We start from the raw sequence: 26,726 nt of genomic DNA, 5'->3' as shown, positions 1-26,726 counted from the left end.
AACAATTACAGTTGTGTGTGAGAGCTATTACTCATTCGGTGTAAGACAACATGTACGCAGAACCCATTTGCAAGTGGCTAGTCAGCGCTGACTTCCACAACAATACTTACGCTTTTTAGCTGTATTGTACTTATTGATGTATTTTTTGTCTGTTGAAAGGATAATAGGATCTTATTTAAAGATATTTTTACATATATAACACATCTACATGTCCATGCAAAACAAAGTCATGTCATTCCTTATTTTATACCTCGCAGAGTTAAAGTAGGCGTAATATCCTAAATCATAGGCATAATCTCTCGGATTGTAGGCATAATCTCTTGAAGGCAAAATCAGTTGTAGACGTAATCTTTTATAGGCAAACTCAATTGTAGGCATAACATTTTTAGGCGTAATCACTGACTCGCACTTGACAGAACCCACTTGCAAGTGGCTAGTCAGCGCTGATTTCCACAACGATAGGATTAGCTTAATGAGACTAAATGCTGATCCAGCTACCTGCGAGCCAACAGTGGTTCAGCTGGCTGATTCAGAATATTGATCCAATTGACTGAAAACAGAATTTGGTTCGGTTGACTGAGAACAAACATCAGACTGGTTAGGTTGGCACTAAAAAGTTGCCTAGCGAATTTTGACCTAAGAATGCATGAGGATTTCTGCCCAAAAGTCAGCCTGGATGGACCAGCTGACTTATACTAAAGCGTGTCTGTCCATCAGGCCACCTGAAAGCTCAGTAGACTAGAATCAAAATCTGGCCTGCTCAAATTGGACTCAGGGATAAAACCTAGCTGATTCAAGCTGGAAACCTAGCTGCCTAAGACTTATTGTTATGAAAACAACTTGGATTGTGACAAGGTCGTTTGCAAAATAATAATGCACAGAGCAATTATGAGTATATAAATTGGAACTTGTTTTGGTCCCAAGCTACAGGGCTGTTTGAACTGTTGAAATGTTATGTTACTACCTATTTTATTGAAGAAGACGGGTTCAGCTGTGCCTGTAAACCTGTGTGGATGGCATACCACATGTCTATTGCCCAAAGGAACAAACTTGTCAAATCTACTTTTTGACTCCTGAAACTTTGGGCAGCCTCAACGTTGCCTTTCGCGATGATTTATAAAAAGTAACAGAGGGATATAACTATTATTCTACACTAAATAGCTCGCTAATAAACAATTAATAGACCTAATTAATTAGTTGTTAGCGGGCTGTTCAGTCAGCTGATAGTTATTTTTCATTTTTATGGTGTTGCTTTCAAAGTTTTAACGAAACAAAAAGCTTTGAAGTTGGACTACGAGAAAATTAATTGTTATTGATGTAACCAAGTCATTATTAGTACGACTTTGTGGACACTTTTCTACTGATAACTTACTATTATGCGTTCATAAATAGCAATGTCAAAGTGGCAATTAAATGAAGGGGCGTTCAATTAAAGGGTGGAGCTCTATTTTTCAACCCTTTTCCTATAGTTGCGGTCAAATAGAGGTGGGGTTCAAATAGAGGTGTCGTTTAAGTAGAGGCTTTACAGTAGCTTCTCAAACGATGTTGACTGTAAAATCAAGACCCTCTGTAGTCATGACCAAACTTCACAACGATATTGCCACAGAGTGCCTGAACAACATATTTGCTGGAAGAGTGACACATGTCGTCTTTTAAGATAGTCTTGCTATTAGGCTGTAAAACACCATCGCAAACGCTTGCCAGCTCTACGTTGACTTCAATGGCAGTTCACAAGGAGTCACTGAACTGAATAAAAGCCAGCATTAATTAGTTTCTATCACTGTTTGAGTCATGGCTTCTTTTGAGATATTTGACTCAAAATGTAGTCTGTACTTTCGAGTTGATATTCTCTCCAAGTGCCCTTGTTAGGGCCATCACTTTGCGTTGAAATTCTGTTCCTCTGGCTATTGTTATTTACATTGCTAGTTTTTGTTTCATCATTTTTTGAAAAATAGTGTATGTAGTGCAAAAGGCTTCTTGCTACTGTTTTAACTGATGTCAGGAACATAGTATGTAGCAGTTCATTCATTTCACAATAGTAATATGTAAACAACTTGGTAGGCCTTATGGAGCATCTTATAGCTGTGATTACTCTCTGAATGTTTGCACTATCTTTTATCATTGTTTATGTTTTTGAAGTCAATGTCATGTCCAATACTGTTTAAATCTCCAGTGTTACAAGTTAACCTTTGATTGCTACTTATAACAAGTTGAATAATTTAATTTTAGTTTTTTTATCAAACATGGAGACTGAGTGATTGACATTACCGACGGAAATGTGGGGCCAGCTGACTTTTTCCAGACACATGCTCAGGATTAGACCATCTTCGAAGCCCAGCTTGCCGTGCCTGTTTTATTCACAATGGACATCCAAGCTTGCTCGGTCTTCCTTTATAGAGTTCTTTCAGCAGCGTGGCCATGAGTATTTTCCTCCTTCCAGCGTTATACCGAAAAAAGGCTCTGGCACCTTTTTTACGAATGCAGGCATGAATCAAGTTAGTTTGTACTTTGTCATTTCAGATACTCCTCGTTTGTCACTAGGATACATATATTTTTATAGATCATTTTTGATAGTATGATTTTATAAAATAGATTACATCTGTTTAGTTTCTATTTATAAATTATACAGTATTAGCCATATGTTGTCACGGACTGAGTTGTCACAAACTACACCAAAATACAACTTGCAATATTCAATACAGAATTGACTAACAGTTATTGCAAATTGGTACACTTATGGGCTTCTAAAGGTTCCCTACAATGTTAACTTGTACGTACTTGAGACAAACATTCTGCAAGTATCTAACACAAGAAAATTGTTGGAATTGTCATGGCATGTTAGGTCATAGACAGTTATTCGGTCATAGACAGTTATTCGGTCATAGACAGTTATTCGGTCATAGACAGTTATTAGGTTATAGACAGTTATTCGGTCATAGACAGTTATTCGGTCATAGACAGTTATAAGGTCATAGACAGTTATAAGGTCCTAAACAGTTATTAGGTCATAGACAGTTATAAGGTCATAGACAGTTATTAGGTCATAGACGGTTATTAGGTCATAGACAGTTACTAGGTCACAGACAGTTATTATGTCATAGACGGTTATGAGGTCATAGACAGTTATAAGGTCATAGACAGTTATTAAGTCATAGATGGTTATTAGGTTATAGACAGTTATTAGGTTATGATAATTATGTATCGGTAATAAAATAGAATCAGATTCATTTATCATCTATACGGTGTGTGCGTGAGCATTTGTTCTAAAACAGCTGCAACTAACATTAACTTTCATGTTAACTCCCTTTGCTCGCAGTTCAAGCCTATATTCTTGGGTACAGTCACGGAAGGGAGTCCTTTGTCTACCCTTAAGCGAGCAGTCAATAGTCAGAAATGCATCAGGCTAAGCGGTAAACACAATGATCTGGATGAGGTTGGCTTTGACTGCTCACATCATACGTTCTTTGAAATGCTCGGGAGCTGGTCATTCGGAGACTACTTCAAGGTGTGTGAAATGCTAGTTGTAGTCCCAGTTACAACCTACTGTAAAACCTCTATTTGAATCCTGTGGTGCTCTATTTTTCAACCCTTTCTCTATAGGGGTGGTCAAATAAAGGTGGTATTCAAATAGACACTGGCGTTGTATTTTTCAAATAGCTCGTCAGAATTTTGCAAAGATAAATTTAACCCTTTCACAGGTGAAGCGATGTCACTTATATTTTGTAATTTACTATTGGCGAACATTTACCCTTTTAGATACAAGAAGTCTGCTAACTTACTTCCAACCTGCGGTAGATATCTAAATAAATATGCATTGGCAAGCTGAGTAATATCTCTACAAGTTGATATGTATTGCTTGCAATTAACCTGCGATGATATTATAGCCTGTGCCCTGCTGTGCAATTTATTGGAGGTTTTAATTTTTTATTTCATTCTAAATTTGAAGAAATATTTCTATCCCATAATTATATTTAACAATGTTGTATAAAAGCTCATTGATATATTTGCTACAGTTTGCAGCCAAAACTGGCTTTTTATGTGCAATAGATGAGGAGTTTCAAGCGTTGATCCATTGTAAGCCGAGTTAAGATAACCGTAATGATGTTATCAATTGAAATGCTATAAATATGAAAATTTACAAGGTATATAATGATAATCTATCAAATGCTACAAATATATATTCAAGAACAAACGACATGAAAAAACCATACTAATAGCACATGCAGAAACAAAATAAACATTTTTAAAACAAAAATAGTTGCATCATTTGCTCGGCCAGTTGTGTTCTGATTGTTACTTGTTGTTCTTCTGGCTGTTCAATACTTTCCACGATGTCTTCTGACCTCAACTCTTTTTCCATACTGCTGAACTAGTTGATATTAGCATCCAAACAGTTTTTTGGCAGAGTAAAACTTTTATGTGCTGCATTTCACACAAGTAGTGATAAACTTTTAGCCACGTAGATGCTAAGCACAACATTTAGCTTAAAACTAGACATTCCTATACAATCTTAATTAAACATAGAAGTATTAAGACTGTGTTAAACAAGGAACTACTTTTAGCTTGATACAGTTGGTAATTATTCCTATGGTGTTGCTTTCCAAGTTTTACCGAAATAACCGAAAAGCTTTTGTGTTGGAAACCGGACTTCAATATGAGCAGAAACAACGAAATAATTGATTGTTTTTTATGTAACTGAGTCATTATTAGTATGATTTTGCGAACACTTTTTTACTGATCTCTCGCTTTTATGGTTTCATAAAGATCAAAGAATGTCAAAGTAGCAGTCAAATGGAAGTGGCGTTCAAATAGAGGGTGGTGCTCTATATTTCAACCCTTCTCCTATAGTGGCGGTCAAATAGAGGCGTTGTTCAAATAGAGGTGGCATTCAAATAGAGGTTTTATGCTTTACGTTTTATGCTTGGACTTTTTCAGAAACTTTTTTAAAAAGTTAAAAATAATAGTAATATCTAAAAGTAATATTACATCAGGAGTTTATTATATCATCAGTTTAACATCCTCCTTAAGTGTGTTAAACATAGAGTGTAGCTCGTGGTTACTACATTCTTTTCTTGTCCGTTGAATTTCAACTCCCATAATTGTGAAGGAACCGCACACAGAGATGTCATTGGCCTTTGTATAAAAAGAAAGCATAAAAGTTGGCCATTTGGATATGTAAATGTAAGTGTGAGCGTTTCCTGGTTAAGATTGGCTTCTTTTACAAGCAGAAGAGACCATCCTGGGCTTGTTTTAACTTCTATTTCTAATAATTGTGATTTACTAGCAATGTTATACCGTAGAGAGATGCTATATGTATGGCCTGGGAGCTACTGACTCAAGTCTTCATGATTCCAGAGGATAGGCTTTATGTCACCTATTTTTCTGGGGATACTCAACACGCCCTCCCTCCTGATTTGGAATCTAGAGATCTTTGGCTAGAGCAGGGGTATGTTTTAACCATCAAGGTATCTGAAGGAAAGTGTTGATGCAGTTTGCTGAGCGCTCTTTCATTATATTATATATAAGCCTTTGGCAGCCTGAAGGGTTGAACTGGTCTAGACTAAAGTGTGCAAGATATTCATGCGTAGGTGTGACATGTTCACACTAACGGCAGCATTATTGCACTAGAAGGTATAACATGTTACAGTAATAGTATACATTGTTTGCTTTATAGTGTGTAGCATGACCGCTAAAGGTACACATGGTTTCTGTAATGTGGAAAATGTCATAACATGAAGCACCTATTATAGACGTAGCGTTGCATAAGTTCAATTGCTTTTCATTTCTGAGCAAATATCGGCAATAAAGTCTGCATCTGTTCTGGTGAAAGTCAATACTTACTCCAAAAGGAGAAAGTGAAAGATAGTTTATATACTTACCAATCTAGAGCAGAGCATAAATAGGGAACATGGGTATCAGTGAGAACCACTGGGAACTGTAGGGGAACATGTAAGCTAGTAGGTTTGTTTGTCTTCTAGCCTCCTTGCGCTTCTGCTTACTCTGTCATTTGGACTACGATTTAGGTTAGCATACCTTAGTGGGTGGCAAATATCCAGTTTTCTCCTTAATGGAATTTTTATACCTTGTAATGTAATTATGTAATATCAGAAGTCACCTACACCTTGCTTCCTGTTGAACGCGTTGCATCTCAATTTAAAACCCTCTAGAGGCGACGGCGTTTATAATTTGTTGAATGCAGCATTGAAGCTAATCTAGTTGTACCTATTGCCCTTGACCTCTATGAGCAGATATTTAGTTTATAACCTCACAGGAGGGGCCGGCTTTCAAATGCTTCAACAAAGAATGTTTTTATCAGTGTACTACACTAGTATTTCGAATGGTTACTGGGAAATCATAATATGCTTATTTACATGTATTTGTGGTGAGAATAAGGGTTAGCTGTGTGACCAGTCCTTAAAGGATCGAGTATGAGCTCTGCTTAGCTTACTGCAAGTACAGATTGTGCATGTTCTTAGAGCATTGTTGCATAAACATGGTTCTTTCATTTTGACTGGACATGTCTGAGTTCAGTTACAAGGGAACCTTGTAGACTGGAGACATACCCAGTTACAGAGAGAAATTTATGGTTAGATGTCATAAATGTCACTATCTAGGCCTTTTTATGAAATTGGACCCCAACCTGTCATTCTAGACCACTAGGACACAGCTGTTGTCAATGGTTAAATATTGAACCTTTTAACTTGTGTTAGCCTCAAGCGAGTAGACCGATTGACCACTTTAACAAAAGGTTAAAGGTCACACTGTTTTGCCAAACATTGGAAATACCTTTTGTTGTAGTCTACGTGAAGATAGAGTTCTGCCTGGTAGCTTTCAGGATAATTTCTGGGAGATGGGTAGTATTGGTCCATGCGGTCCTTCAACTGAGATCCACTATGATTTCATTGGAGGGCGAGATGCGAGTCATCTCGTTAATACAGGGGATGCTGATGTTGTAGAGCTTTGGAACTTGGTCTTCATGCAGTACAACAGGTACAGTATTTATTTTAATTTATTCTTGGCAAACTAGTAGACTAGATTGGTGAACATTTTCAACAGCGAGGTTGCCAAGGAGCTGTCATCAAATCTGCACAAAAGTGTTTTTTTCTTTCATTACTTTGAAGTTTGTGGGTAACATTTGAAATTTTGTTTTTGTAATCTTAAAATAATCTATTTCGGAGATTTTTTTCATAATTTTTGTTCTTGAAGTTAAATAACATTAAAGGCTTGTGATATTGTCTGAAAGATTAAGGTGTCGCGTGTAGACTGGGAGAGAGAGAAATGGAGCCCCTTCCGTCGCACCATGTAGACACAGGACTCGGGCTGGAGCGTCTCGTTTCCGTCTTGCAAGGGAAGAATTCTAACTATGACACTGACCTCTTCATTCCTATTATGAAGTCAATTTCTCAGGTGAAGCTGTGTTCTTACCAGTTATGGGGAATGCTGAAACATCCGAACAGATTGAATATAGCCTAAGCATTGTTATTGTTTCAGGCATTGCTCTGTTGATTAATTTAACTGCAAAATTATAAAGACATAAGTTTCACGTAAATGGCATGATGCCTGATTTTGTTCAAAGAAGACTTCATATATTAAATAAAAGTCGTTTAAAAAGTTTCTCAACAAAATGTCCAGCGTATACAGTGTGTTGAGGCTCTCCATTGTGAGGTCAGGCCATGATATTAGCTCTACCTTCCGCACGCACCCTGTCTGTAGACAGCACACTGTTTGTACTTACATACCTTTTCATATCTCTCCCAGAGTTCTCAGTGCGGTGAATATACCGGCACCTTGGAGCTACAGAAAGACATATCATATAGGATTGTGTCCGACCACATGCGGATGATATCTGTATGCATTGCTGATAGTATCCTACCAGGCAACCAGGGACAAGATGGTTTGAGGTATGTTTTCTTGTATTTGATTGGTTCTTATGAAACTCTTCTCTGTGCTTTCACTTTCAACAGAATGCAGACAAGTTTGAAACTGCCTATTTACATTGAAATCAAAAGCAGAATAACCTTTCTTAGCCTCTCACATTTGACACCCTCTCTAAGGTGTTGGTGGACCATGTTAAGATGGAACAACCTCATTGAAAGATAACGCAAAGTCTTTTATATATAATCACTATATTTCTGGTCATTTGAAGCATCATTTTCAATGAAGATTCTCCAATCTGCATCTTATTGTGTCATTATTGTTTTATAAAATTAGTAACTCTGCATTTCGATTAACCAAGTAATATAAATCTAGTCATCATGTTGCAAGTTTCGCAGTCTTCTAGTGATTAAATATACAACAACAAGTCATTACTAATTCAATGACTTCAACTCGTTGGCAATGCTGCATATGAAACTTATAACGAGGAAACACTATAGTTAAATTTGATTTGATATAATGAGTTTATAAACACTAGTCAGCACGCACACGTAAACACAGACATAGACACTAGAACAGGGGTCGGCAACCTGCGGCTCTTTCATTCCCTCGCTGCCACTCTTTTTGACTTTGGATAAATTGTAATTATGGTGATAAATTTAACATTGTCGCTTGTTATTGTAAAAGAGTTGCTGGCCTTTACTCAGACACGATCTAGATCTGAAGAAATGTTGCATAAATGTAAGAGAAATGAGTGTGGTTTTCCGCTTGTTTTATTCCGAAGGAAATTCCATTAGTCGTGGAGCTGCGAGGATTCTGCTCTCCTAGTGAGAACGCTCCCTATATATACATATATTTTCCCCAGACCGTATGATGAAACTGGGTAAAAAGCCGTGTAAGAATAATGATTAATAGAGTCGCTAACACGTTGGCTTAGTTACGGCCAAACTAACTAAGTATTAGCGATAAGACGCATAATGAAGAGAGACACAACATGCAAAATATATATAAGAGTAAATATATGCGAGTATATAAAACATCAGATATAAATTCGTTGCCTAGCCTCCGCCACATTATGCGTCGTTATTTATGCGCCAATAAAACCGCCAAAATCACACAAGCCGGCACGACACTTCTTGATTCTTTTTATCCCAGGAAGGCAAACTATGGCGAGTACTAAGAAACAAATGACAGCACACAGAAGAAACGTAGCACATTTGCTGCTGTTAAAATTTAAGTTCGACGTTTTATTAAAAGGAATGAATTAAACATGAAGTTGCTATTTTTCTTGAAAGTAACAATAAAAACAACGTAATATTTTCACGCTACGTTCAAGTTGTTGTTAGCTATTTTATTTTTCTTTTAAAAAGTGTAATTTTGATTTCTCAACAGTTGAATCGTTATACAGACCTTTTTGTTTTAATGTGTAAACATGGTATAAAAGCATTAAAAGCTAAACAAAAACGCTACATGTAGTATTTACTTATTTTTTAATTTAAAATATTAAAGAGGGTTATGGTTCCCACTGCATTCTTCCCTGCGGAAAATAGGTCCAAATGGCTCTGAGTGGAAAAGGTTGCCGACCCCTGCACTAGAATAACCATAAACATATACATAATTCTTTATACGGAAGTTTCATATGATATTTTGCTTACTACTTTGCCTGTATCATGAGGAAGGAATTTTATTTTCCGACAATCTTAGTTAAATTGCTGCCAAAATGCCTGGATGAAGCTGGATTTATAAAGTTAGTTTTACTCTTAAACGTTCGACTGTAGAATAAACCTGTCCAACATTGTTCATGGCTACGTTATAAACACCTTTGATAGAAATGTTGTGTTTTCAACTGTTCTAAACATATAAGTAACTCAAATTTTATTTGTGAAAAACTGATAAAATGGGATAGCTAAGAATAAAGATTGTTGAAGAAACTAATAAAATAAAAATGAATGGAAATAAATTTTATTTTATAACTTTTTTAAATTAAAATTTTATTATTATTTTTATTTATTTTAAATTTATACGCTAATTTCTGTGTCTAGTGTGAAGCTCAGACAGATAATGCACAGATCGTTTCAGCATCAGAGAAAGTACTTGAATTGTCTTCCTATGACAGCAAGTATGTTCGTCGACCCAGTCATTGAGACCTTGGTAAGTCCCATTCTGCTATATTTCAACTAGTCATATCAGCAGTGATTCTTGTGAATGGTTTCAATTAGGTAGCTCTATGTCTTTAACAGCTTCAGCTCTGATTGAGTGCCTCTCTATTTTAGGGGGAGGCTTTTCCTGAGATCGCACATAACCAGGACTCGGTGAGTGTTGTCAATGTCAAGCTAAATTGCTTAATGCTGCTAGCGCTGACTTATGCTGACTCGGGCTGACATGCTTGGTGACACCCTGAAGCTATAGATCGCACTGTGTCAAAGCAGCTGACCATACAATTTAATGAATTTTTGTTTACCAAATTCTTTCAACCTCTCTCCAATCATTTCATAATTTGTAGTGGAGTGTTAATGAAGTCTCTAGTTTTTCTTTCCGTCTTCCCTGAATGCATTAGTTATATTTAAGGTAGAAAATCCTCACTTAAATTCGGTAACCAGTCATTCACAGAAGAAAACTATTTTGTGTGTAGTCATTTTGCCTCAACCATTTTGCATTAAAGTTCAAAAATTGCTAAAAGAGTTAGACGCCATGTTGGTTTTTTAATACCTGTAAGTGCCATAATCATGCTTGGCAGATAAAGGAGACGATACAGCGAGAGGAAGACCTTTACTATGAGTCATTGAGTGATGCCTCAAGCCTTCTCAGCATCTTTACACACACGCAGCCAAGTGTTCAGGTCCTCAGGGGTAGGCAATTCTTCAACTTTTGTCCTCTCTTTCTCTGTCAGTCAATTCAGCTGATCTCATTCTGTCACAGCTGTTCCTTATGTAATCATTCTTCACACTATCTTGGGTCGGCGAAAGGATGAACTTTATTTTAATACCTTTGCTGCCAGATGATCCAGCCACACTGTTTGCAATACTTCCACCAAAAATTTGATTTTTACTGTTCTGGAAGTATTTGTTTATTATATCCAATAACAACAAATTACCATTTTTAAATTAAAATATTTACAAATCCTATAAAATGTTAATTTACGATCGCATCGAAGTCTAATAGCATACCAGCCATCTGGTTGAATAATCTAGGTCTCCATTGCCGGTATTCTATAAAAATGGCTTTAAACAAAAATGCTCTTTGCATTTAACAAATATTTTCAAGTTTTTGAGTTGATATTAGACCAAATTTCTCAATGGTGTAACTCATTGCATACCACGAACCGCTGTGTCTCAGCACAGCGTTCGTCTATGGCCAAGAGCCACGTTTCTGATTAGTGAGTAGGTAGTCAATTGATTAACCTATGGTGTCTGCATTTAACCGAAAGGAAACAATTGTCTGCCTGCATCGACCCAATAAGAGATATGTCTACAGCTCACACTTATCCACCAATAAGAAATATATTTACAGCCCACACTTATCGACCAATATGAGATATGTTTACAGCCCACACTTATCAACCAATAAGAGATAGATTTACAGCCCACACTTATCGACCCATAAAAGATACGTTTACAGCCCACACTTATCGACCAATAAGAGATATGTTTACAGCCCACACTTATTGACCAATGACAGATATGTTTACAGCCCACACTTATCGACCAATATGAGATATGTTTACAGCTCACACTTATCGACCAATAAGAGATAGGTTTACAGCCCACACTTATCGACCAATAAGAAATAGGTTTACAGCCTCAAGGTATAATACCTCAAGCTGTTATAATATTGATAACTCGGATGTGCTACAAAAAGTTTCCGAGCTCTGCTGCACTTTTGGCTTTTTTATCGCATCAGGTGATGTAAAATTTTATGTATATTTATTTGGTATCAAAGTATTCTTATAGACACGCGTGGTTCAACACCTTTGACAATTTATGTGCGTCCTTGTCAAATATTAGGTTTTACTGAATATTTGATTATGTCCCGGTGAAAAATTAATTTTGTAGCAAAAGATTTAAGATGTCATAATTGTCTGGCTCTGCTTTCATCGAAGATCTTTCGCAGAACATTCAGCTGTTGAACTGATAAGTTAGCAAGACACAAACTTGTTTTTGTATTTGCAAATTATGTATCTCATCATAATGATGCCGTAGTGACGTGCACCCTTCGGGTATGACAAGGGTTCTTTGCTTGTGACAATGAGTTTATCTCATGGTTAGTATCAGGAGATGGTTTCCTGAGAGAGATGTTTTTACACATCTTGCAGCGATCAAAACGCTTTCTAACCCATTTCCTTTACTGCTTCATGTTATAGATGAAGAAATAAAGTTGCTCAGAGGATTAAGCAGAGATTTGGAGTTGCCTTCCCTTGAAGTACTTAGTGAGGTGGTGGATGATTATGGGCTGACCTTAGATGTTGACTTGTCTACAGACTTGTCTACGCCTCAACCAATGCACACGGGGAAAATTAGTGGCATTTTAGCGTCGCAGATTGCGAAACAGGCAATTCCACCGACAGATGACAGTATCAAGTATGAAAGGGTGATTGACCCTTCAGGGCAGTACAGTGAGTTCTCATCTTTTCTTGTTTCCATTTTCATGTTTTGCATAGTTTAATGAGTTTTTTTATTTTAGGTTCTTCCAAGATATTTGTCTTTAAAGAAGAACAACGCCACTTTTTTGTTGCCTTTTCTGATGTTTGTATTCGTGTAAAGTTATATACGTAGTGTTGCAACTGGCTCTGTAATATGCATATACTGTACATGTACCTCGTGTTGTCTCACTTATTGTCTTTTAAGCGTGTGACATTATGTCTAAGGTGCAAAGTTTAAAGGTGAACTTACTCAAAATATTAGTAGATTTTATTAAAAAGTTTTGGTATTTTTCTATCATTTGTGATTGTTGTTGATGTTTGAGGTAATCTGTCTGCCAGGATGTTTCAAGATTAAAATCGATAAAACTTGATCATGATTCAACCGCTCAAAAGAAAAATATGTGTGAAGATACATGCAAAATATTTTGTATCTGACAGGAAAGTTGAGTTTAAAAGTGAACTTACACAAAATTTTAGTAGATTTTATCAGAAAGTATCGATATTTTTTATTAATTGTGATTGTTTATAGTATTTGAGGGGATATTATTGCCAGGATGTTTCAAGATTAAACTCGATAAAACTTGATCATGATTAAAATGCTCAGATCAAGTGAAAGTGTGATTATGTCATCTATAATTGAAAAGAGACTGACTAAATAGAGACACGCAATACTACAACTTGAACATAATATTAACTAGAGCAACGATAGCTACTAGTAACATCATGTCGCACATATTTTTCTTCTGGATGTTTTAATTGCGACCAAGTTTAATCTTACAACATCCTGGCAGTCAGATCGCCACAAACATTAACAGCAATTACAATTGATAGAAAAATACTAATATTTTCTGATAAAACCTACAAAAAAATTGTGTAAGTTCACCTTTAAACCTAAATTTGAACTCTGAAATGCAACACATTTAATTGCCACCAAGTTCTCCTAAGCTGCATCTTGTCAGTCACACACAGACTTAGCAAGACACAATCTAGATCAGTTTGTCGTCTATCTTTTTACATCATTCCAAATTCAGCAAATGCTCTTAGGAAAAAGCATATTATTGAAATTTTACCGTTGTATTCTGACTATAAAATTAAATTTGTTCTTGTGCAGGACATAATAAACAAGTTATTGATACAGTTCTTGTATTACGTACTATTTACATGTTGTAGGTGCTTTGGGCACCAACCAAACTTCTGGCCTGCAGCTAAAAAAAATTTTCTACTCAATTCTAACGACATCCTGTTCTTGTAGACTGGTTGTCATGTGAAGGGAAGGTGCTTGCGGTATCAGTTAACGACATGCTAGTTGAAAGTGTGGGTTCAGACAGCCTGCCATCAGATAGCCAGTCCTCAGACAACTCGCCCTCAGACAGCCTGCCCTCAGGCAGCCCGCCCTCAGACAACTCGCCCTCAGACAGCTCGCCAGATATTTGGATTATAACTGACAAAACCTGTTTCTATGCTGAATCTGGGGGTCAAGTTGCTGATGTTGGCTTTTTAGTGAACGATGTAAGTCTTGATGAAGTTATCATGTAGCCTTTGTAGCTTCATTATTTTACAGAGTCAGTCAGGCTTGTATCTAGAGTTAAGGTTATTGTGGATGTTATATAGGTAGAAAGATAAGGCTATGTTGTTCTGGATCTGTGAATACTTGTTTGAAGTTGCTTTGGAATTGGAATTTGGATTCTGGTCAAATTTAGATATTTCATATATTTATGTATATTCAAATACATATTTATATATCATATGTATTTAAATACATATGATACATTTTTAAATACATGTTTATATACAAGTGTCTATTTTCTACATGAACACCTGACAAGCGGCACCGCCAAACAGATTTGCAGTTTAGAAATCTATTCGTATTTCAAGATAAGTTTTAGTCTAAGCAATTACTCTACTTATTACTATTATCAGTGTTGAGTTCTCTTGTAGCTTCGAGTTTGATTTTACTTTATTTATGTTTAGTTCTAGAATGATAATAAAAGTTCCATTATTATTATATATGTTTAAATGCATATTTATATATATTTCTTTTATGTATATTTATTTATATACATATTTGCATTTATGTCCAATGATGCTATATAATTATAATGCTATATTAACCTAATGCTAATATAGTAACCTCTGTACATTTGTGTTGATATGTTTTAAACAGTACTTCCTGTCTTGTTCCAAACTAATGCCATTCTGCATTGTCTGTGTTACAGCGCTGCCAACTGAAGGTGGTGGATGTACAGGGACACGGGCAGCATGTGCTCCACAGATGTTTATTGGAGTCAGGATCTGTCATCCTCGGTGATGTAGTTGAGATGAGAGTTGATCAGGTGTGTTTGTCTCTTCATAGCATTGCTGACTTGCACAGGCTGAGGTACCTTTTTTGATCTTTATGGCGTAGACTTTTTGGGCCAGACTTTATGGCGCCAGACTTTACGGCGCTCCAGTTTTTACACCAAAGAAAGTTATTCATGCTTATATACAGTAAATGAATAAAAATGCACAAACCAATATTTAATTTATGAAACTTCACACATAATATATTTTTTTTCGAAATATATAAAGCCATCGACTGAAATTTCAGTTCAGCGTATTTTACTTGATCAGTTCAGTGTTTCACTCAGAGTTTTATTGCACATTGAATGTGAGCAGCTTAAATCGATGCAGCTGGTAATCTCCGGCCATGTGGGTTTATTTCATTAATCACTTCACCATCTTTTGTGTGGATTCTTCCATTCCATGAATGTTTACAACCACATCGTCAAATTTGGTTAAAGGATCTCGTGAGCTACATCTGTCAAATACTTAAATGTAATCGTTATGTACAGATTGTTCCTTTGCACTTTTACTTCAAGTTTGTTGGGTCATAAGTCACAATGAAAGATGAATAAATTCTGAACTTGTAACCTGCACCAAAAAGTCCTGCGTCTAAATATCTGCATCAAAAAGTACTATTACTGCTTTTTCTCATGTTTGCATTGAGAGGACAGTCATCAAATAACTGACTATTCATATTATGAAAGAGATTCCACCAATCACTTGTGAAACCCGAATTCTCTTACTCTATAAAAATATTAACCCTGCGTCTAACTCCAATATATACAAACTGACTCATGCTAGACTTGCGGTATTGAGACTTATTCAACGTTTTGATTCTTAGGAAAAATTAATTGTTGAGATGGTGATTTGACAATTTTAGGGAACTCTCGGAAAACCAGTTCTGTTTTCTTGCTCATAGAAGATGGTTTAGATCAACAGCTTTAAGGAAGCAAGTTTGGAGAAGCAAATCTATTTATGTACTTGAAGATGAACCTACACAAAATTTTAGAAAAGCGTCGGTGTTTTTCTATCATTTGTGGTTGTTTTTGATGTTTGAGGTGATCTGACTGCCAGAATGTTTCAAGATTAACATCAACCAAACTTGATTGCAGTTAAAGCACTCAGAAGAAATATTCATGCAAAATGACTTTACTAGTTGATATCATTTTTATATTTGGTATCAGTTGTTGCATTCAAGTGGCAGCCTAACGTGTCTCTATAATTCTGTCTGTCTCTTTGCAACTATAGATGTGATAATCGCACATTCGCTTGATCTGAGTGTTTCAACTGTGATCAAGTTTTGTCAATTTTAATCTTAAAACATCCCGGTAGTCAGATCACCTCAAACATGAAAAACAATCACAAATGATAGAAAAATACCAATACTTTCTGATAGAATTTACTTAAATTTCCCATAAGTTCATTTTTAAGATTTTCATGTAAAACAATTACTCTTGAACATTTCATGCTTTGGAATGGTATAAAAACACCTAAGTTCTTGCTCTTTGTGCTCAGGAAAGGAGGACTGACTGCTCCTTGAACCACACTGCGACACACTTATTGGGTCATGCACTACGCTCGGTGTTAGGTAGAGCCGTGCAGCAAGCTGGTTCTACTATCTCTAGCGACGAACTGACATTCAGCTTCACTCATCAGGTTTGTGCTGACTTTGTTTACAGCTGACTTCGAGTTATCTTTTTTATGCAAATACGTGTGCCATTACATCAAAATCTTGAGCAGTTTATATTGAGGGTGGAATATCATGGAATATAGAGACAACAACTCCTTCATTATAAAAGTCAAGTCGATCTATGCAGTAAGCTCCGTTCTAATACCATAACACTACATGTCTAGTGCTTGTTGTTTCCCTGGACTGCTGTGATCTGAACAAACATTCAGTAATGTAAAGGACTCGTTTGTCCCCATGCCGCGATGCCACGTGCAGTTTCCAAAAGTATTATATTTGCTACAGATTTTCAATAGCTTTTTTCTATGGAGTTGATGGTGATGAAAGCACGTTATTTCTAATTCATTAGGGTTTATATTGCTTGAAAATATCTTATTTAACAGTATGAGAGTATATTTAAATGATCAAATACTCAAGAACATGTTAATTTATATAATTAACCTGCTAATGTTAATTATACCGCATTACTTAATATAGCTAACATTTATTATATATAATAAACATATATATGGATTCTATAACACTCCGCACTTTTTAGAGCGTAGAGAGCTGTTAGCAGTAGGCCTGACTACTTTTCCATTATTAATGTAAATAAATATATATATAATAATATGGGTAAGAGGAAGAAATACTTTGCTAATGGTCACTACAAATCTGTTTCACGTAACTTCACTCTTTCGGTGGCAATCAGCAGTTAGTATGCTGGTATACAATCAGTAGGTCAGGGGTTCTAATCACAGATAGACCGTTGGTAGTGTTAGGAAGGGCATCGGGCCACAATTGCTCCTGTGCCAAATCTGCAGTACATTTGGTTCCAGGATGAATATGGTTCGGATGTAAGTACCATACATGCAGCAGAGATTAGCTCTAAATAATGAAAGTGAATTAAAAAACATTTAAGTTGAAAATTTCTCTTTAGTTAGAGTTTTAGTAATACTAGCAGTGACAAAGCTATAGGTTGTCGCTGGTGCAGTCATAGTAACTGCTGTGTATGTGTAATGTCCATCAATTCACTTCTTGGGTTAACTCTTCATTCAGGGAGATCTCTCGCTCAACCAACTCTCTGCTGTATCTCTACAAGTAAACAAGCAGATAGCTGACTCTATTGATCTCTTGTCCACCGATGTTGAGTTCTCTGCTGTTGCTGACATTAAGGACATCATTAAACTTCCCACTCACCAGTATCCTTCAAAAGTTAGGGTGGTCAGCGCAGGCCCCCTCAACTCAACCACTTGGAACGAGGGGCTGGACTTTTCTGCCGAGTTGTGTGGTGGCACGTTAGTATTCGTTTTTACTTTTGACTTGCTCAGCTTTATGAGTTAATATTTTGGCTCTTAAACTTGAATCCACTTGTACCATGTAGGACAGCTTTTTCTGTAATCAATTTCCCGTATGTGACCTAAGAATGCAACTTTTTAACTCATAACTAACAATGTGATATATTTTTCATAGTGTTTATCAGTGTTATTATTATTGTTTTCGTTTTTCTACAATTTTAATGCCAGTATATATCAAGGGTTGACCAGAATGCCTTGGATGACTACTAGTTCAGATGTGTCTTCTATGTCCTACTTTGCATAGACTTTGAATGCTTTGCAGAGCAGATCGTATCATTCATGCTGTAAAGTGCTGCCAAGGGTAGGTGATAATATGGCTCACTATGACTTGTTACCTTGACTTGTTACCTTTAGTTAACTCAGCGTTAACTAGTTAACTAGTTATTTGCTGCAGGCACGCTGCTAATACTAGAGACCTTCAAGATTTTGTCATAACGGGGCTGACCGGCCAAAGACAAGGAGTGAAGAGACTGACAGCGGTGACAGGTGCCAAAGCTAGGGCGGCTAGACAACTGATGGCTCACCTGCAAGCACTTGCCACTTACCTTATGGCGGATATCAGTAGTAAATCAAATGTAGAAAGTTGGACAACCCGCCTTAAAGAGATCAACAAGGTTTGAGTAATATGAAAAATGGAATTCGTTTGCTTAGTACTTCATCTGATGGAAACAAATATACTTTAGAATGAGAAAATCAGGAACATATTTCAGCTGTTCGAGGAGAAAAAATCCTAGAATATTTTTCCTAGTCAATCTAAGGATAAGGATACTCAGAGATATTTTCCGGACAGCCTTTTGCTTGTAAGATGCTTTTGTTGACCCATTTTGGCAACTACGACTTTTGTCAGTCAACATTTTTATAGGCTTTCAAAGCCTCAGTTCAGTTGAGCTGTAGAGCCAACAATGCATATTCACTGCGGAGCTGTTTAAAAATCATTCTCCGCTTGGTGATTAACTGACCACACTTTCATTCGTATATGTCTTGTTTTTATGAGCTTGTGCTCACTTTTGATGGGATTTTGCAGAGTATCTGATGAGTTCGGTCGATAGATAGTAGTGTTACTGCTTAAGGAATGTTATTATCTATCTATTAGTTGGTGGGACTACATGTACTTGGTTGTAGATTTATGGATGCGAGGCGGAACGGCTTCCTAAAGTTGAAAGAGATATTCTGCTGAAACGTCTTAAAACATCGAGGACTTCCGAGGTTGTTAAGAGGAGGGAGAAGGAAGCCAGTTTAACCAGACTGGAAGAGGTATTTTACCTTTTTTGAAAGGGTTTTGCGTGTGCGCACGCTTTTATAACATTGCTAGCAGTAAACCAGGCGTTGCTTAAGATTTTTTTCATTTCCAATGCAAGTTGCTGCACTGATTCATGACAACAATTCATGAACACATTTGTTGGGGGCGATTGTCTTTAATGCACCTGAAGGGGCATTTAAGATTGCCAATTTATCCTAACATTGCTTGAACTGGGCACGCTTTTACACATCAAATAATCCATGTGTAACTCTGGAACTCTGGCCGTATGCTTGTATAACTCCTCCCTCCCGCGAGTGTTTCTCTACATCACAGAACACAGCACATATTAAATTAAAGAATATTGTAGGGTCACTGTGGGTTGTTGCTTAGTGCAGTTGGTAGAGTAAAGGTTCAACAAGCGGGGTGTCACGAGTTTGAGACCTATTGAAAGCAATCTTTTATTAAGCAATTTAATTGTCGTAATTAAAGCGCTACATAAAAAGCCAAAAGACCTTTTGTACTTTATATTGTTTGTTAGTTTAATTCTTTGGTCCATATGTTTCCTGTGGGTACTACGTGTCTTACTCAGTTTCATTGGTTAGCAAAAGCCAGTAAACAAAGTGTTTGGCTTTTGTTCATTGTATAATTTGGAGTTATCATGTACCACATACATGGTAGGACAACTTTCATCTCTAGTAATTCATGTTTTGTGTTTTCGGTATGATGACAGTTTTTCAGTTGGGCCGATGTAAATCTTGCTACTTACGTTTTTAAAAACACTTATTCTGAGCGAAACAAAATCATGACGACAATATGACACCCACCTCTTCTGATCACCATTCTCCAATTTTTCGTGGTTTTTTATTAGCCTTGTCCACACGGCCAAGGTAAACAAACATACCGTTTATAGTTTTTTTTCATTATTTCCTTCTTTTTTTTCAATGTGTACTTTTTCTATTTATTATGTAATAATATAATTTTAACATTTATTTGTTACAGGTGGTAACTATCACATGTATTTATAATTTTGCAAATGTTACAGCTGAGTTTTGTGGATGTTTGGAACAGATTACGGCAATTATTTGGTAGAATCGGTTTCTACTTATGAAGTTTTATATTTACAAAATGGCTTTTAGAACAAATTACTTTCATAAGCAGAGGTTCCACTGAACATGTATTTTTTGATGACCAATAGGAAACTTGTGGTTACATTTTTGCACTGATAAGAATAACATTACAAACCTTTGCTCTTTGTCACCTAGAGTGTGGGGGGATAAACAATTTGTACTACAGCGCCATTGTACTTTGAGTGTGTGCAGCTTAATACTGCATCATTACATTAGGTTAAATTGCTAATAGGTTACTGCTACAAACTGCTTAACATTTATGTAGCGTTGTACTAACTTAGTTGTAAATCCTGTGAGAGTCTAACTGTGCATCATATGGCTTCATTGAAGTCGTATGATGCGCAGAGTCGTATGATGCGCAGAGTCGTATGATGCGCAGAGTCGTATGATGCGCAGAGTCGTATGATGCGCAGAGTCGTATGATGCGCAGAGTCGTATGATGCGCAGAGTCGTATGATGCGCAGAGTCGTATGATGCGCAGAGTCGTATGATGCGCAGAGTCGTATGATGCGCAGAGTCGTATGATGCGCAGAGTCGTATGATGCGCAGAGTCGTATGATGCGCAGAGTCGTATGATGCGCAGAGTCGTATGATGCGCAGAGTCGTATGATGCGCAGAGTCGTATGATGCGCAGAGTCGTATGATGCGCAGAGTCGTATGATGCGCAGAGTCGTATGATGCGCAAATGGCAAGCTAGAGTACTTTTGTTTTACCATCGGCAGAAATTCATAAAAAACACTTTTAGCACCAAAGTGATTTTTACTTTTATGAAACATTTTATAATGTACTTAAAATCGCTTAATAACAATAACAATATGCTGCTGTATTGTTATTGAAACATGACAAATTTGAGGTATACCGTGATATCTGAGCGCTCCTAATCTTAACTATCTCTATCACTATTAACTATCACTTAATCTCTATCTGATCTTAACTTTTATAATGGTCACTGAAAAGTAAGGAGGTTGACTACATAAAATTTATCAACATTCACTTTACTCAAAGGGATGACATTTGAGAAAACACCATCGCCTTAGGTTTAACTTAATAAAGCTTCTATGAGATACTTGCTTCTTTTATTTGATCGACTATTTGATCGACTATGGATGGAATAATGCTTGATTGTTAAGCTGTGTACATCTATGACAATTGAGCTCAGACTTGGAGTATGTCTCTGTAACTCAAGACATGAATCTAGCACTGAAGTAAACAGATAACCTTTCTCTCGTTCTCCTGTTTGTTCATCTCTCCTCGAATGTCTTAATCACGATCCTATTGGGTCATTCCTAACCTGCTGTTTTCGTTAACTGATTTAGAAGTTTTTAGATTACTCTACGATGTCAATGCATCACGTATGAAAGCAAAAGTTTTCAATTTTTTGTGCATTTTTATTGTGGACTAGAAATGGCTAGAGCCGGTGGCACAAAAAGTGCTGTGTTATATGGGGCCGTGCAGTTCCTCTAGCAGACAAAGTACTAAACATTTTAGCTCATAATCAGCACACCATGGACAATAACAGCTGTACACTAATGGTGGTCATCTCACATGTAGGGTTGTTAACGTAGACATTTAGGGGATGCTCACCTGGGGAATATTAGTGTATCTAGTTGGGCTGCTGTACATAGATTTATAGATCTTTTGAATAGTGATGAAAATATTTTATCTGCAGAGTAAGCAATGTTTAAGAAAAGACAATGAGATATGTGTATAGTAAGTGATGTTCAAGAGAAGACGATGAAATATGTGTAGAGTAAGTGATGTTCAAGAGAAGACGATGAGATATGTGTAGAGTGAGTGATGTTCAAGAGAAGACAATGAGATATGTGTAGAGTGAGTGATGTTCAAGAGAAGACGATGAGATATGTGTAGAGTGAGTGATGTTCAAGAGAAGACGATGAGATATGTGTAGAGTAAGTGATGTTCAAGAGAAGACGATGAGATATGTGTTGAGTAAATGTTCAAGATAAGACAATGAGATATGTATAGAGTAAGTGATGTTCAAGAGAAGACAATGAGATATGTGTTGAGTAAATGATGTTCAAGAGAAGACAATGAGATATGTGTATAGTAAGTGATGTTCAAGAGAAGACGAGGAAATATGTGTAGAGTAAGTGATGTTCAAGAGAAGACGATGAGATATGTGTAGAGTGAGTGATGTTCAAGAGAAGACGATGAGATATGTGTAGAGTAAGTGATGTTCAAGAGAAGACGATGAGATATGTGTTGAGTAAATGTTCAAGATAAGACAATGAGATATGTATAGAGTAAGTGATGTTCAAGAGAAGACGATGAGATATGTGTTGAGTAAATGTTCAAGATAAGACAATGAGATATGTATAGAGTAAGTGATGTTCAAGAGAAGACGATGAGATATGTGTTGAGTAAATGTTCAAGATAAGACAATGAGATATGTATAGAGTAAGTGATGTTCAAGAGAAGACAATGAGATATGTGTAGAGTGAGTGATGTTCAAGAGAAGACGATGAGATATGTGTAGAGTGAGTGATGTTCAAGAGAAGACGATGAGATATGTATAGAGTAAGTGATGTTCATGAGAAGATAATGAGATATGTGTAGAGTAAGTGATGTTCAAGAGAAGACGATGAGATATGTGTTGAGTAAATGTTCAAGATAAGACAATGAGATATGTATAGAGTAAGTGATGTTCAAGAGAAGACGATGAGATATGTGTTGAGTAAATGTTCAAGATAAGACAATGAGATATGTATAGAGTAAGTGATGTTCAAGAGAAGACAATGAGATATGTGTAGAGTGAGTGATGTTCAAGAGAAGACGATGAGATATGTGTAGAGTAAGTGATGTTCAAGAGAAGACGATGAGATATGTGTAGAGTAAGTGATGTTCAAGAGAAGACGATGAGATATGTGTAGAGTAAGTGATGTTCAAGAGAAGACGATGAGATATGTGTAGAGTAAGTGATGTTCAAGAGAAGATAATGAGATATGTGTAGAGTAAGTGATGTTCAAGAGAAGACGATGAGATATGTGTTGAGTAAATGTTCAAGATAAGACAATGAGATATGTATAGAGTAAGTGATGTTCAAGAGAAGACGATGAGATATGTGTTGAGTAAATGTTCAAGATAAGACAATGAGATATGTATAGAGTAAGTGATGTTCAAGAGAAGACAATGAGATATGTGTAGAGTGAGTGATGTTCAAGAGAAGACGATGAGATATGTGTAGAGTGAGTGATGTTCAAGAGAAGACGATGAGATATGTGTAGAGTAAGTGATGTTCAAGAGAAGACGATGAGATATGTGTAGAGTAAGTGATGTTCAAGAGAAGACGATGAGATATGTGTAGAGTAAGTGATGTTCATGAGAAGACAATGAGATATGTGTAGAGTAAGTGATGTTCAAGAGAAGACGATGAGATATGTGTTGAGTAAATGTTCAAGATAAGACAATGAGATGTGTCTTTCTGAGTGCTTCCTACAAGCTGAAATTTCTAATAAGTAAAATTGTTTTGCCAGAAAGAAAATGTGGCTTGCGCTGTTGGTGGATGCAGATTACTTTTCAAACGTATTAATGACTTTTTAATGTGCTTATTTTTTGTAGGAACAAAGACGCTTTTTTTACTGCCAGCTTCACTCATGACAGTTTGAATGCTGTCGCTGTCAAACGATATTTAATCTGTATATCAGACATTCGCTCAGCATTATTTTAAATCTCTAGCGGTAGGTTAATGTGATGCTTATTCATTGAGCCATCCACCAATGGGAGACTGTTCTGGCCTGCCCCTCAAATTTGCTTCTCAATGTGCTCTGGACAACCCTGTTCCATTCCTATCTTCAATACACTCATCATACACATACTCTCTATGGCTCTTTTCTACTCAATATTTCAGGCTATAGCCAAGATTATAGAGGAAGCCTCTAGCACTGCCCCCTTCATCTTAACGCAAATTGATTTTGGCTATCCTAAAGATGCAGTTAAAGTATTGGGTCAACTCAATAGCTCAGTTCCCGTCTTCTTATATAAAAGTTCAAGACCTGATGCTAGGTGTACCGAGGTGGTCATCTACTGTCCAGCGCATCATGAGGTATGAACCTGGTTACATTTGCAGTCAAACATTGACCTACAATCATCTTGGGATAGAGTATAGGACCTAAAAATTTGTCAAAACACTGCGGTTTGTAAATCAGCGCGTATGTTAGCAATTCTCCTTCACGTAATTAGGTTACGTTGTTTGTAAACTTGGAGGGAGTGCTATCTGCCAATTTTTTTAGTTTTTTAATTTCAAGGGATCCCAAGGGCAGTAGTAGTAAACAGAGTGAAAGAGAGTTAAAGCAAGTGTTGATTGCATAATATGAACAAACATCTTCAAATCGCTTTTTTCAAAATGAAAGCAGTGTAGTAGTTATCATGGGAAAACAATTACTGCGATACAAAGATGGAAACACCTGAAACGAGTGCAAGTGAAACGGCTGATCAGGATTGCTGAAAATAAAATTTTAAAATTTCAAATATAAAAGCAGCAATATAAATATCTCGCTTATAATTAGTTTGAAGCTCAGGTAATGCAAGTTGGACTAGCGTTGTGTCTATCTTCGCCCCTACCTTCGCATCATTTGCTTCCTGTATTATCAGGCTACACCTAGACATGCCAGTCTTGAATGCACAGATGTTATGACAACAAAAACCCTTTTACCTTATTCAATTTCTTTTACATAAAATTTAGATTTTTAGCTTTACTTTTTACGGTTATATATTGCATTTGTTTTGATGATATACGTAACTATATGCAGTCTTTATCATTTAATTTTTATGCTGTAGCTCACGTTAAATAAAATAGAATGTGTTCTTATAAGAATATTTGTTCCACAAAACAAAGATTTTAAAATTTGGAAAAACTATTGAAGTGAATTTACATACTCTGGAGTTTGACTGTATATCACTATAACAATGTTTATCACACATTTAAAAATCGGCAGTAGTTTTACTATGATCCGTTGAAGCTGACAGACAGCCGAAGTGTTGAGCAATATACTGGTAAGGTCAATAGTTCAACACTGGTGGTTTGGCCATAGTTCCTCCTCATTCTGACCAGTCAACAGTATATATCTTGTCACAGAGGTTTGCAGCATTTTTATTCACGTTCGAGTTGTAAGATATCATTGGCTCATTTTGGTGCAGCCATTCTATAATTACAAGTGTTTTGATACAGGACAAAGTGTGGGTGGATGCCTTTACAGCTCTTGGCACCGAAGCGTTGGCCACCTCATCAAAGCATGGCGCTGATATACTCACACTGGAAGTTCCATATCGTGCAGATGATGTCCGTGTTCTCATCAAGGAGTTTTGGCAGAATATGCATGTCAAACAAGTGCCTAGTAACTGAACAAGCTATTCAAGGAGACCGGGAAGTGTTTGTGTTGACCGAGCTAGTAGCTGTATGATTAGATGCTAAGTGAGGATACCAGAAAGTTGTGCTGTACGTGAATCGCTGTATCAGCTCTTTGGGTGACCGCTGTACTCATATGAGCAAGTGTGTTCTGTTCGCTTTCATGTGCTTTAAGACTTAATTGCGGGATTTAGCCAAGCTTACTTGTGTCTATGTGCATTGGCCTGGTTTATATTATGGTTTTGGAGACAGACCAGATATAACCGATTCCATACTTAGAGGGCTCACACACTCAGGCATTTGGCATTTTTGCATATTATTTTGAATTTTAGACTTGGTACCACATGATAAAAATAAAAAGAGCAAGTTGGCCTATCCCACTTCCTTACTTTATATCTTGTATGAGAAGGTACATGCATAGAGTTATCTCCCCCTAGAGTGATAACTGCGCATTCAACAACATGAGCGTTTCCGGTGCCATCAAGGAGCGTTTAGGCCACGCCCCTTTTTTGTGCTAGTCACTCGTAGTGATTGACAGAACAATAACATCAGCCATGAGAATGATCATGAGTTTCCACAGTTAAGATAGTAATTATTGCTCATATTAAAGAGATGATGATTATAGTTTATTACTCTAATATATGCTTATTATTTAAAGCAATTCAATACTTACATGACTTGCAAAGACACTGAATAGACAGTGTTAAGTAAGTGAGTTAATGCAATCAGTAGATAGATACTCAGATACTGCATCCCAATACATATATATATATATATATATATATATATATTACTGGTGTTTATAAATTATCAGTCGTGAGAGAATTGATCTTTCTTTCCCTTTCCCTCCCTCTTCAATCAGTCTGCTGTGCTTTGTGATGTAGTGCTTTATCCTGATGTCAAGATATTTGCTGGCTACCATTCTCACAAGCTGGAGCCTATGTTCCAACTCCATCTCAACCAGCTCACATTGGTGTGTAAAATGCCTGGCTGGTTGATCCTCCATCAGGCTTTTGAACACCAATGCTTCTAGCTTAGCGACTACACACTTTTGAGTCAAAAACATAGGGTCCAGGAATGTGAGAATGACCTGCTCACACCGCTGCAGAATGGTTGTTACTGGCTGTGAAGGAA

The 26,726-nt window shown here is 36.7% G+C and overlaps 2 protein-coding genes across 2 annotated transcripts in view; both read left to right on the top strand.

Moving 5' to 3' along the window:
- The window catches only part of LOC137405864 (uncharacterized), a 405,083-nt gene that overhangs the window by 43,135 nt on the left and 335,222 nt on the right, over positions 1–26,726 (top strand). The gene's annotated exons all lie outside the window — the stretch shown is intronic.
- Positions 2,235–25,971, top strand: LOC137407393 (alanine--tRNA ligase, cytoplasmic-like). Its single transcript, XM_068094038.1, has 18 exons — positions 2,235–2,495; positions 3,317–3,505; positions 5,301–5,446; positions 6,799–6,990; positions 7,263–7,407; positions 7,759–7,901; positions 9,918–10,026; positions 10,149–10,187; positions 10,613–10,724; positions 12,236–12,487; positions 13,767–14,023; positions 14,731–14,847; positions 16,352–16,492; positions 17,562–17,800; positions 18,255–18,474; positions 18,983–19,114; positions 24,096–24,290; positions 25,416–25,971. Exons 1-18 carry the CDS (start codon positions 2,277–2,279, stop codon positions 25,587–25,589), a joined length of 3,021 nt encoding a protein of 1,006 aa, XP_067950139.1. The 5' UTR covers positions 2,235–2,276; the 3' UTR covers positions 25,590–25,971.

This window comes from Watersipora subatra, chromosome 10, assembly GCF_963576615.1.
Source record: "Watersipora subatra chromosome 10, tzWatSuba1.1, whole genome shotgun sequence".
NCBI lineage: Eukaryota > Metazoa > Bryozoa > Gymnolaemata > Cheilostomatida > Watersiporidae > Watersipora > Watersipora subatra.
The sequence above is the reverse complement of the archived record's forward strand: the minus strand, read 5'-3'. Positions and strand labels throughout refer to the sequence as shown.

What these genes read in the sequence shown, in the direction of transcription:
- LOC137407393 (XM_068094038.1), top strand. Translation starts at nt 2,277, where the DNA reads ATGTGGGGCCAGCTGACTTTTTCCAGACACATGCTCAGGATTAGACCA. An exon ending in TGACCCTTCAGGGCAGTACA is followed by an intron (nt 12,488 to 13,766) that starts GTGAGTTCTCAT and finishes CTGTTCTTGTAG; the next exon opens with ACTGGTTGTCATGTGAAGGG. An exon ending in GTTTAACCAGACTGGAAGAG is followed by an intron (nt 19,115 to 24,095) that starts GTATTTTACCTT and finishes TCAATATTTCAG; the next exon opens with GCTATAGCCAAGATTATAGA.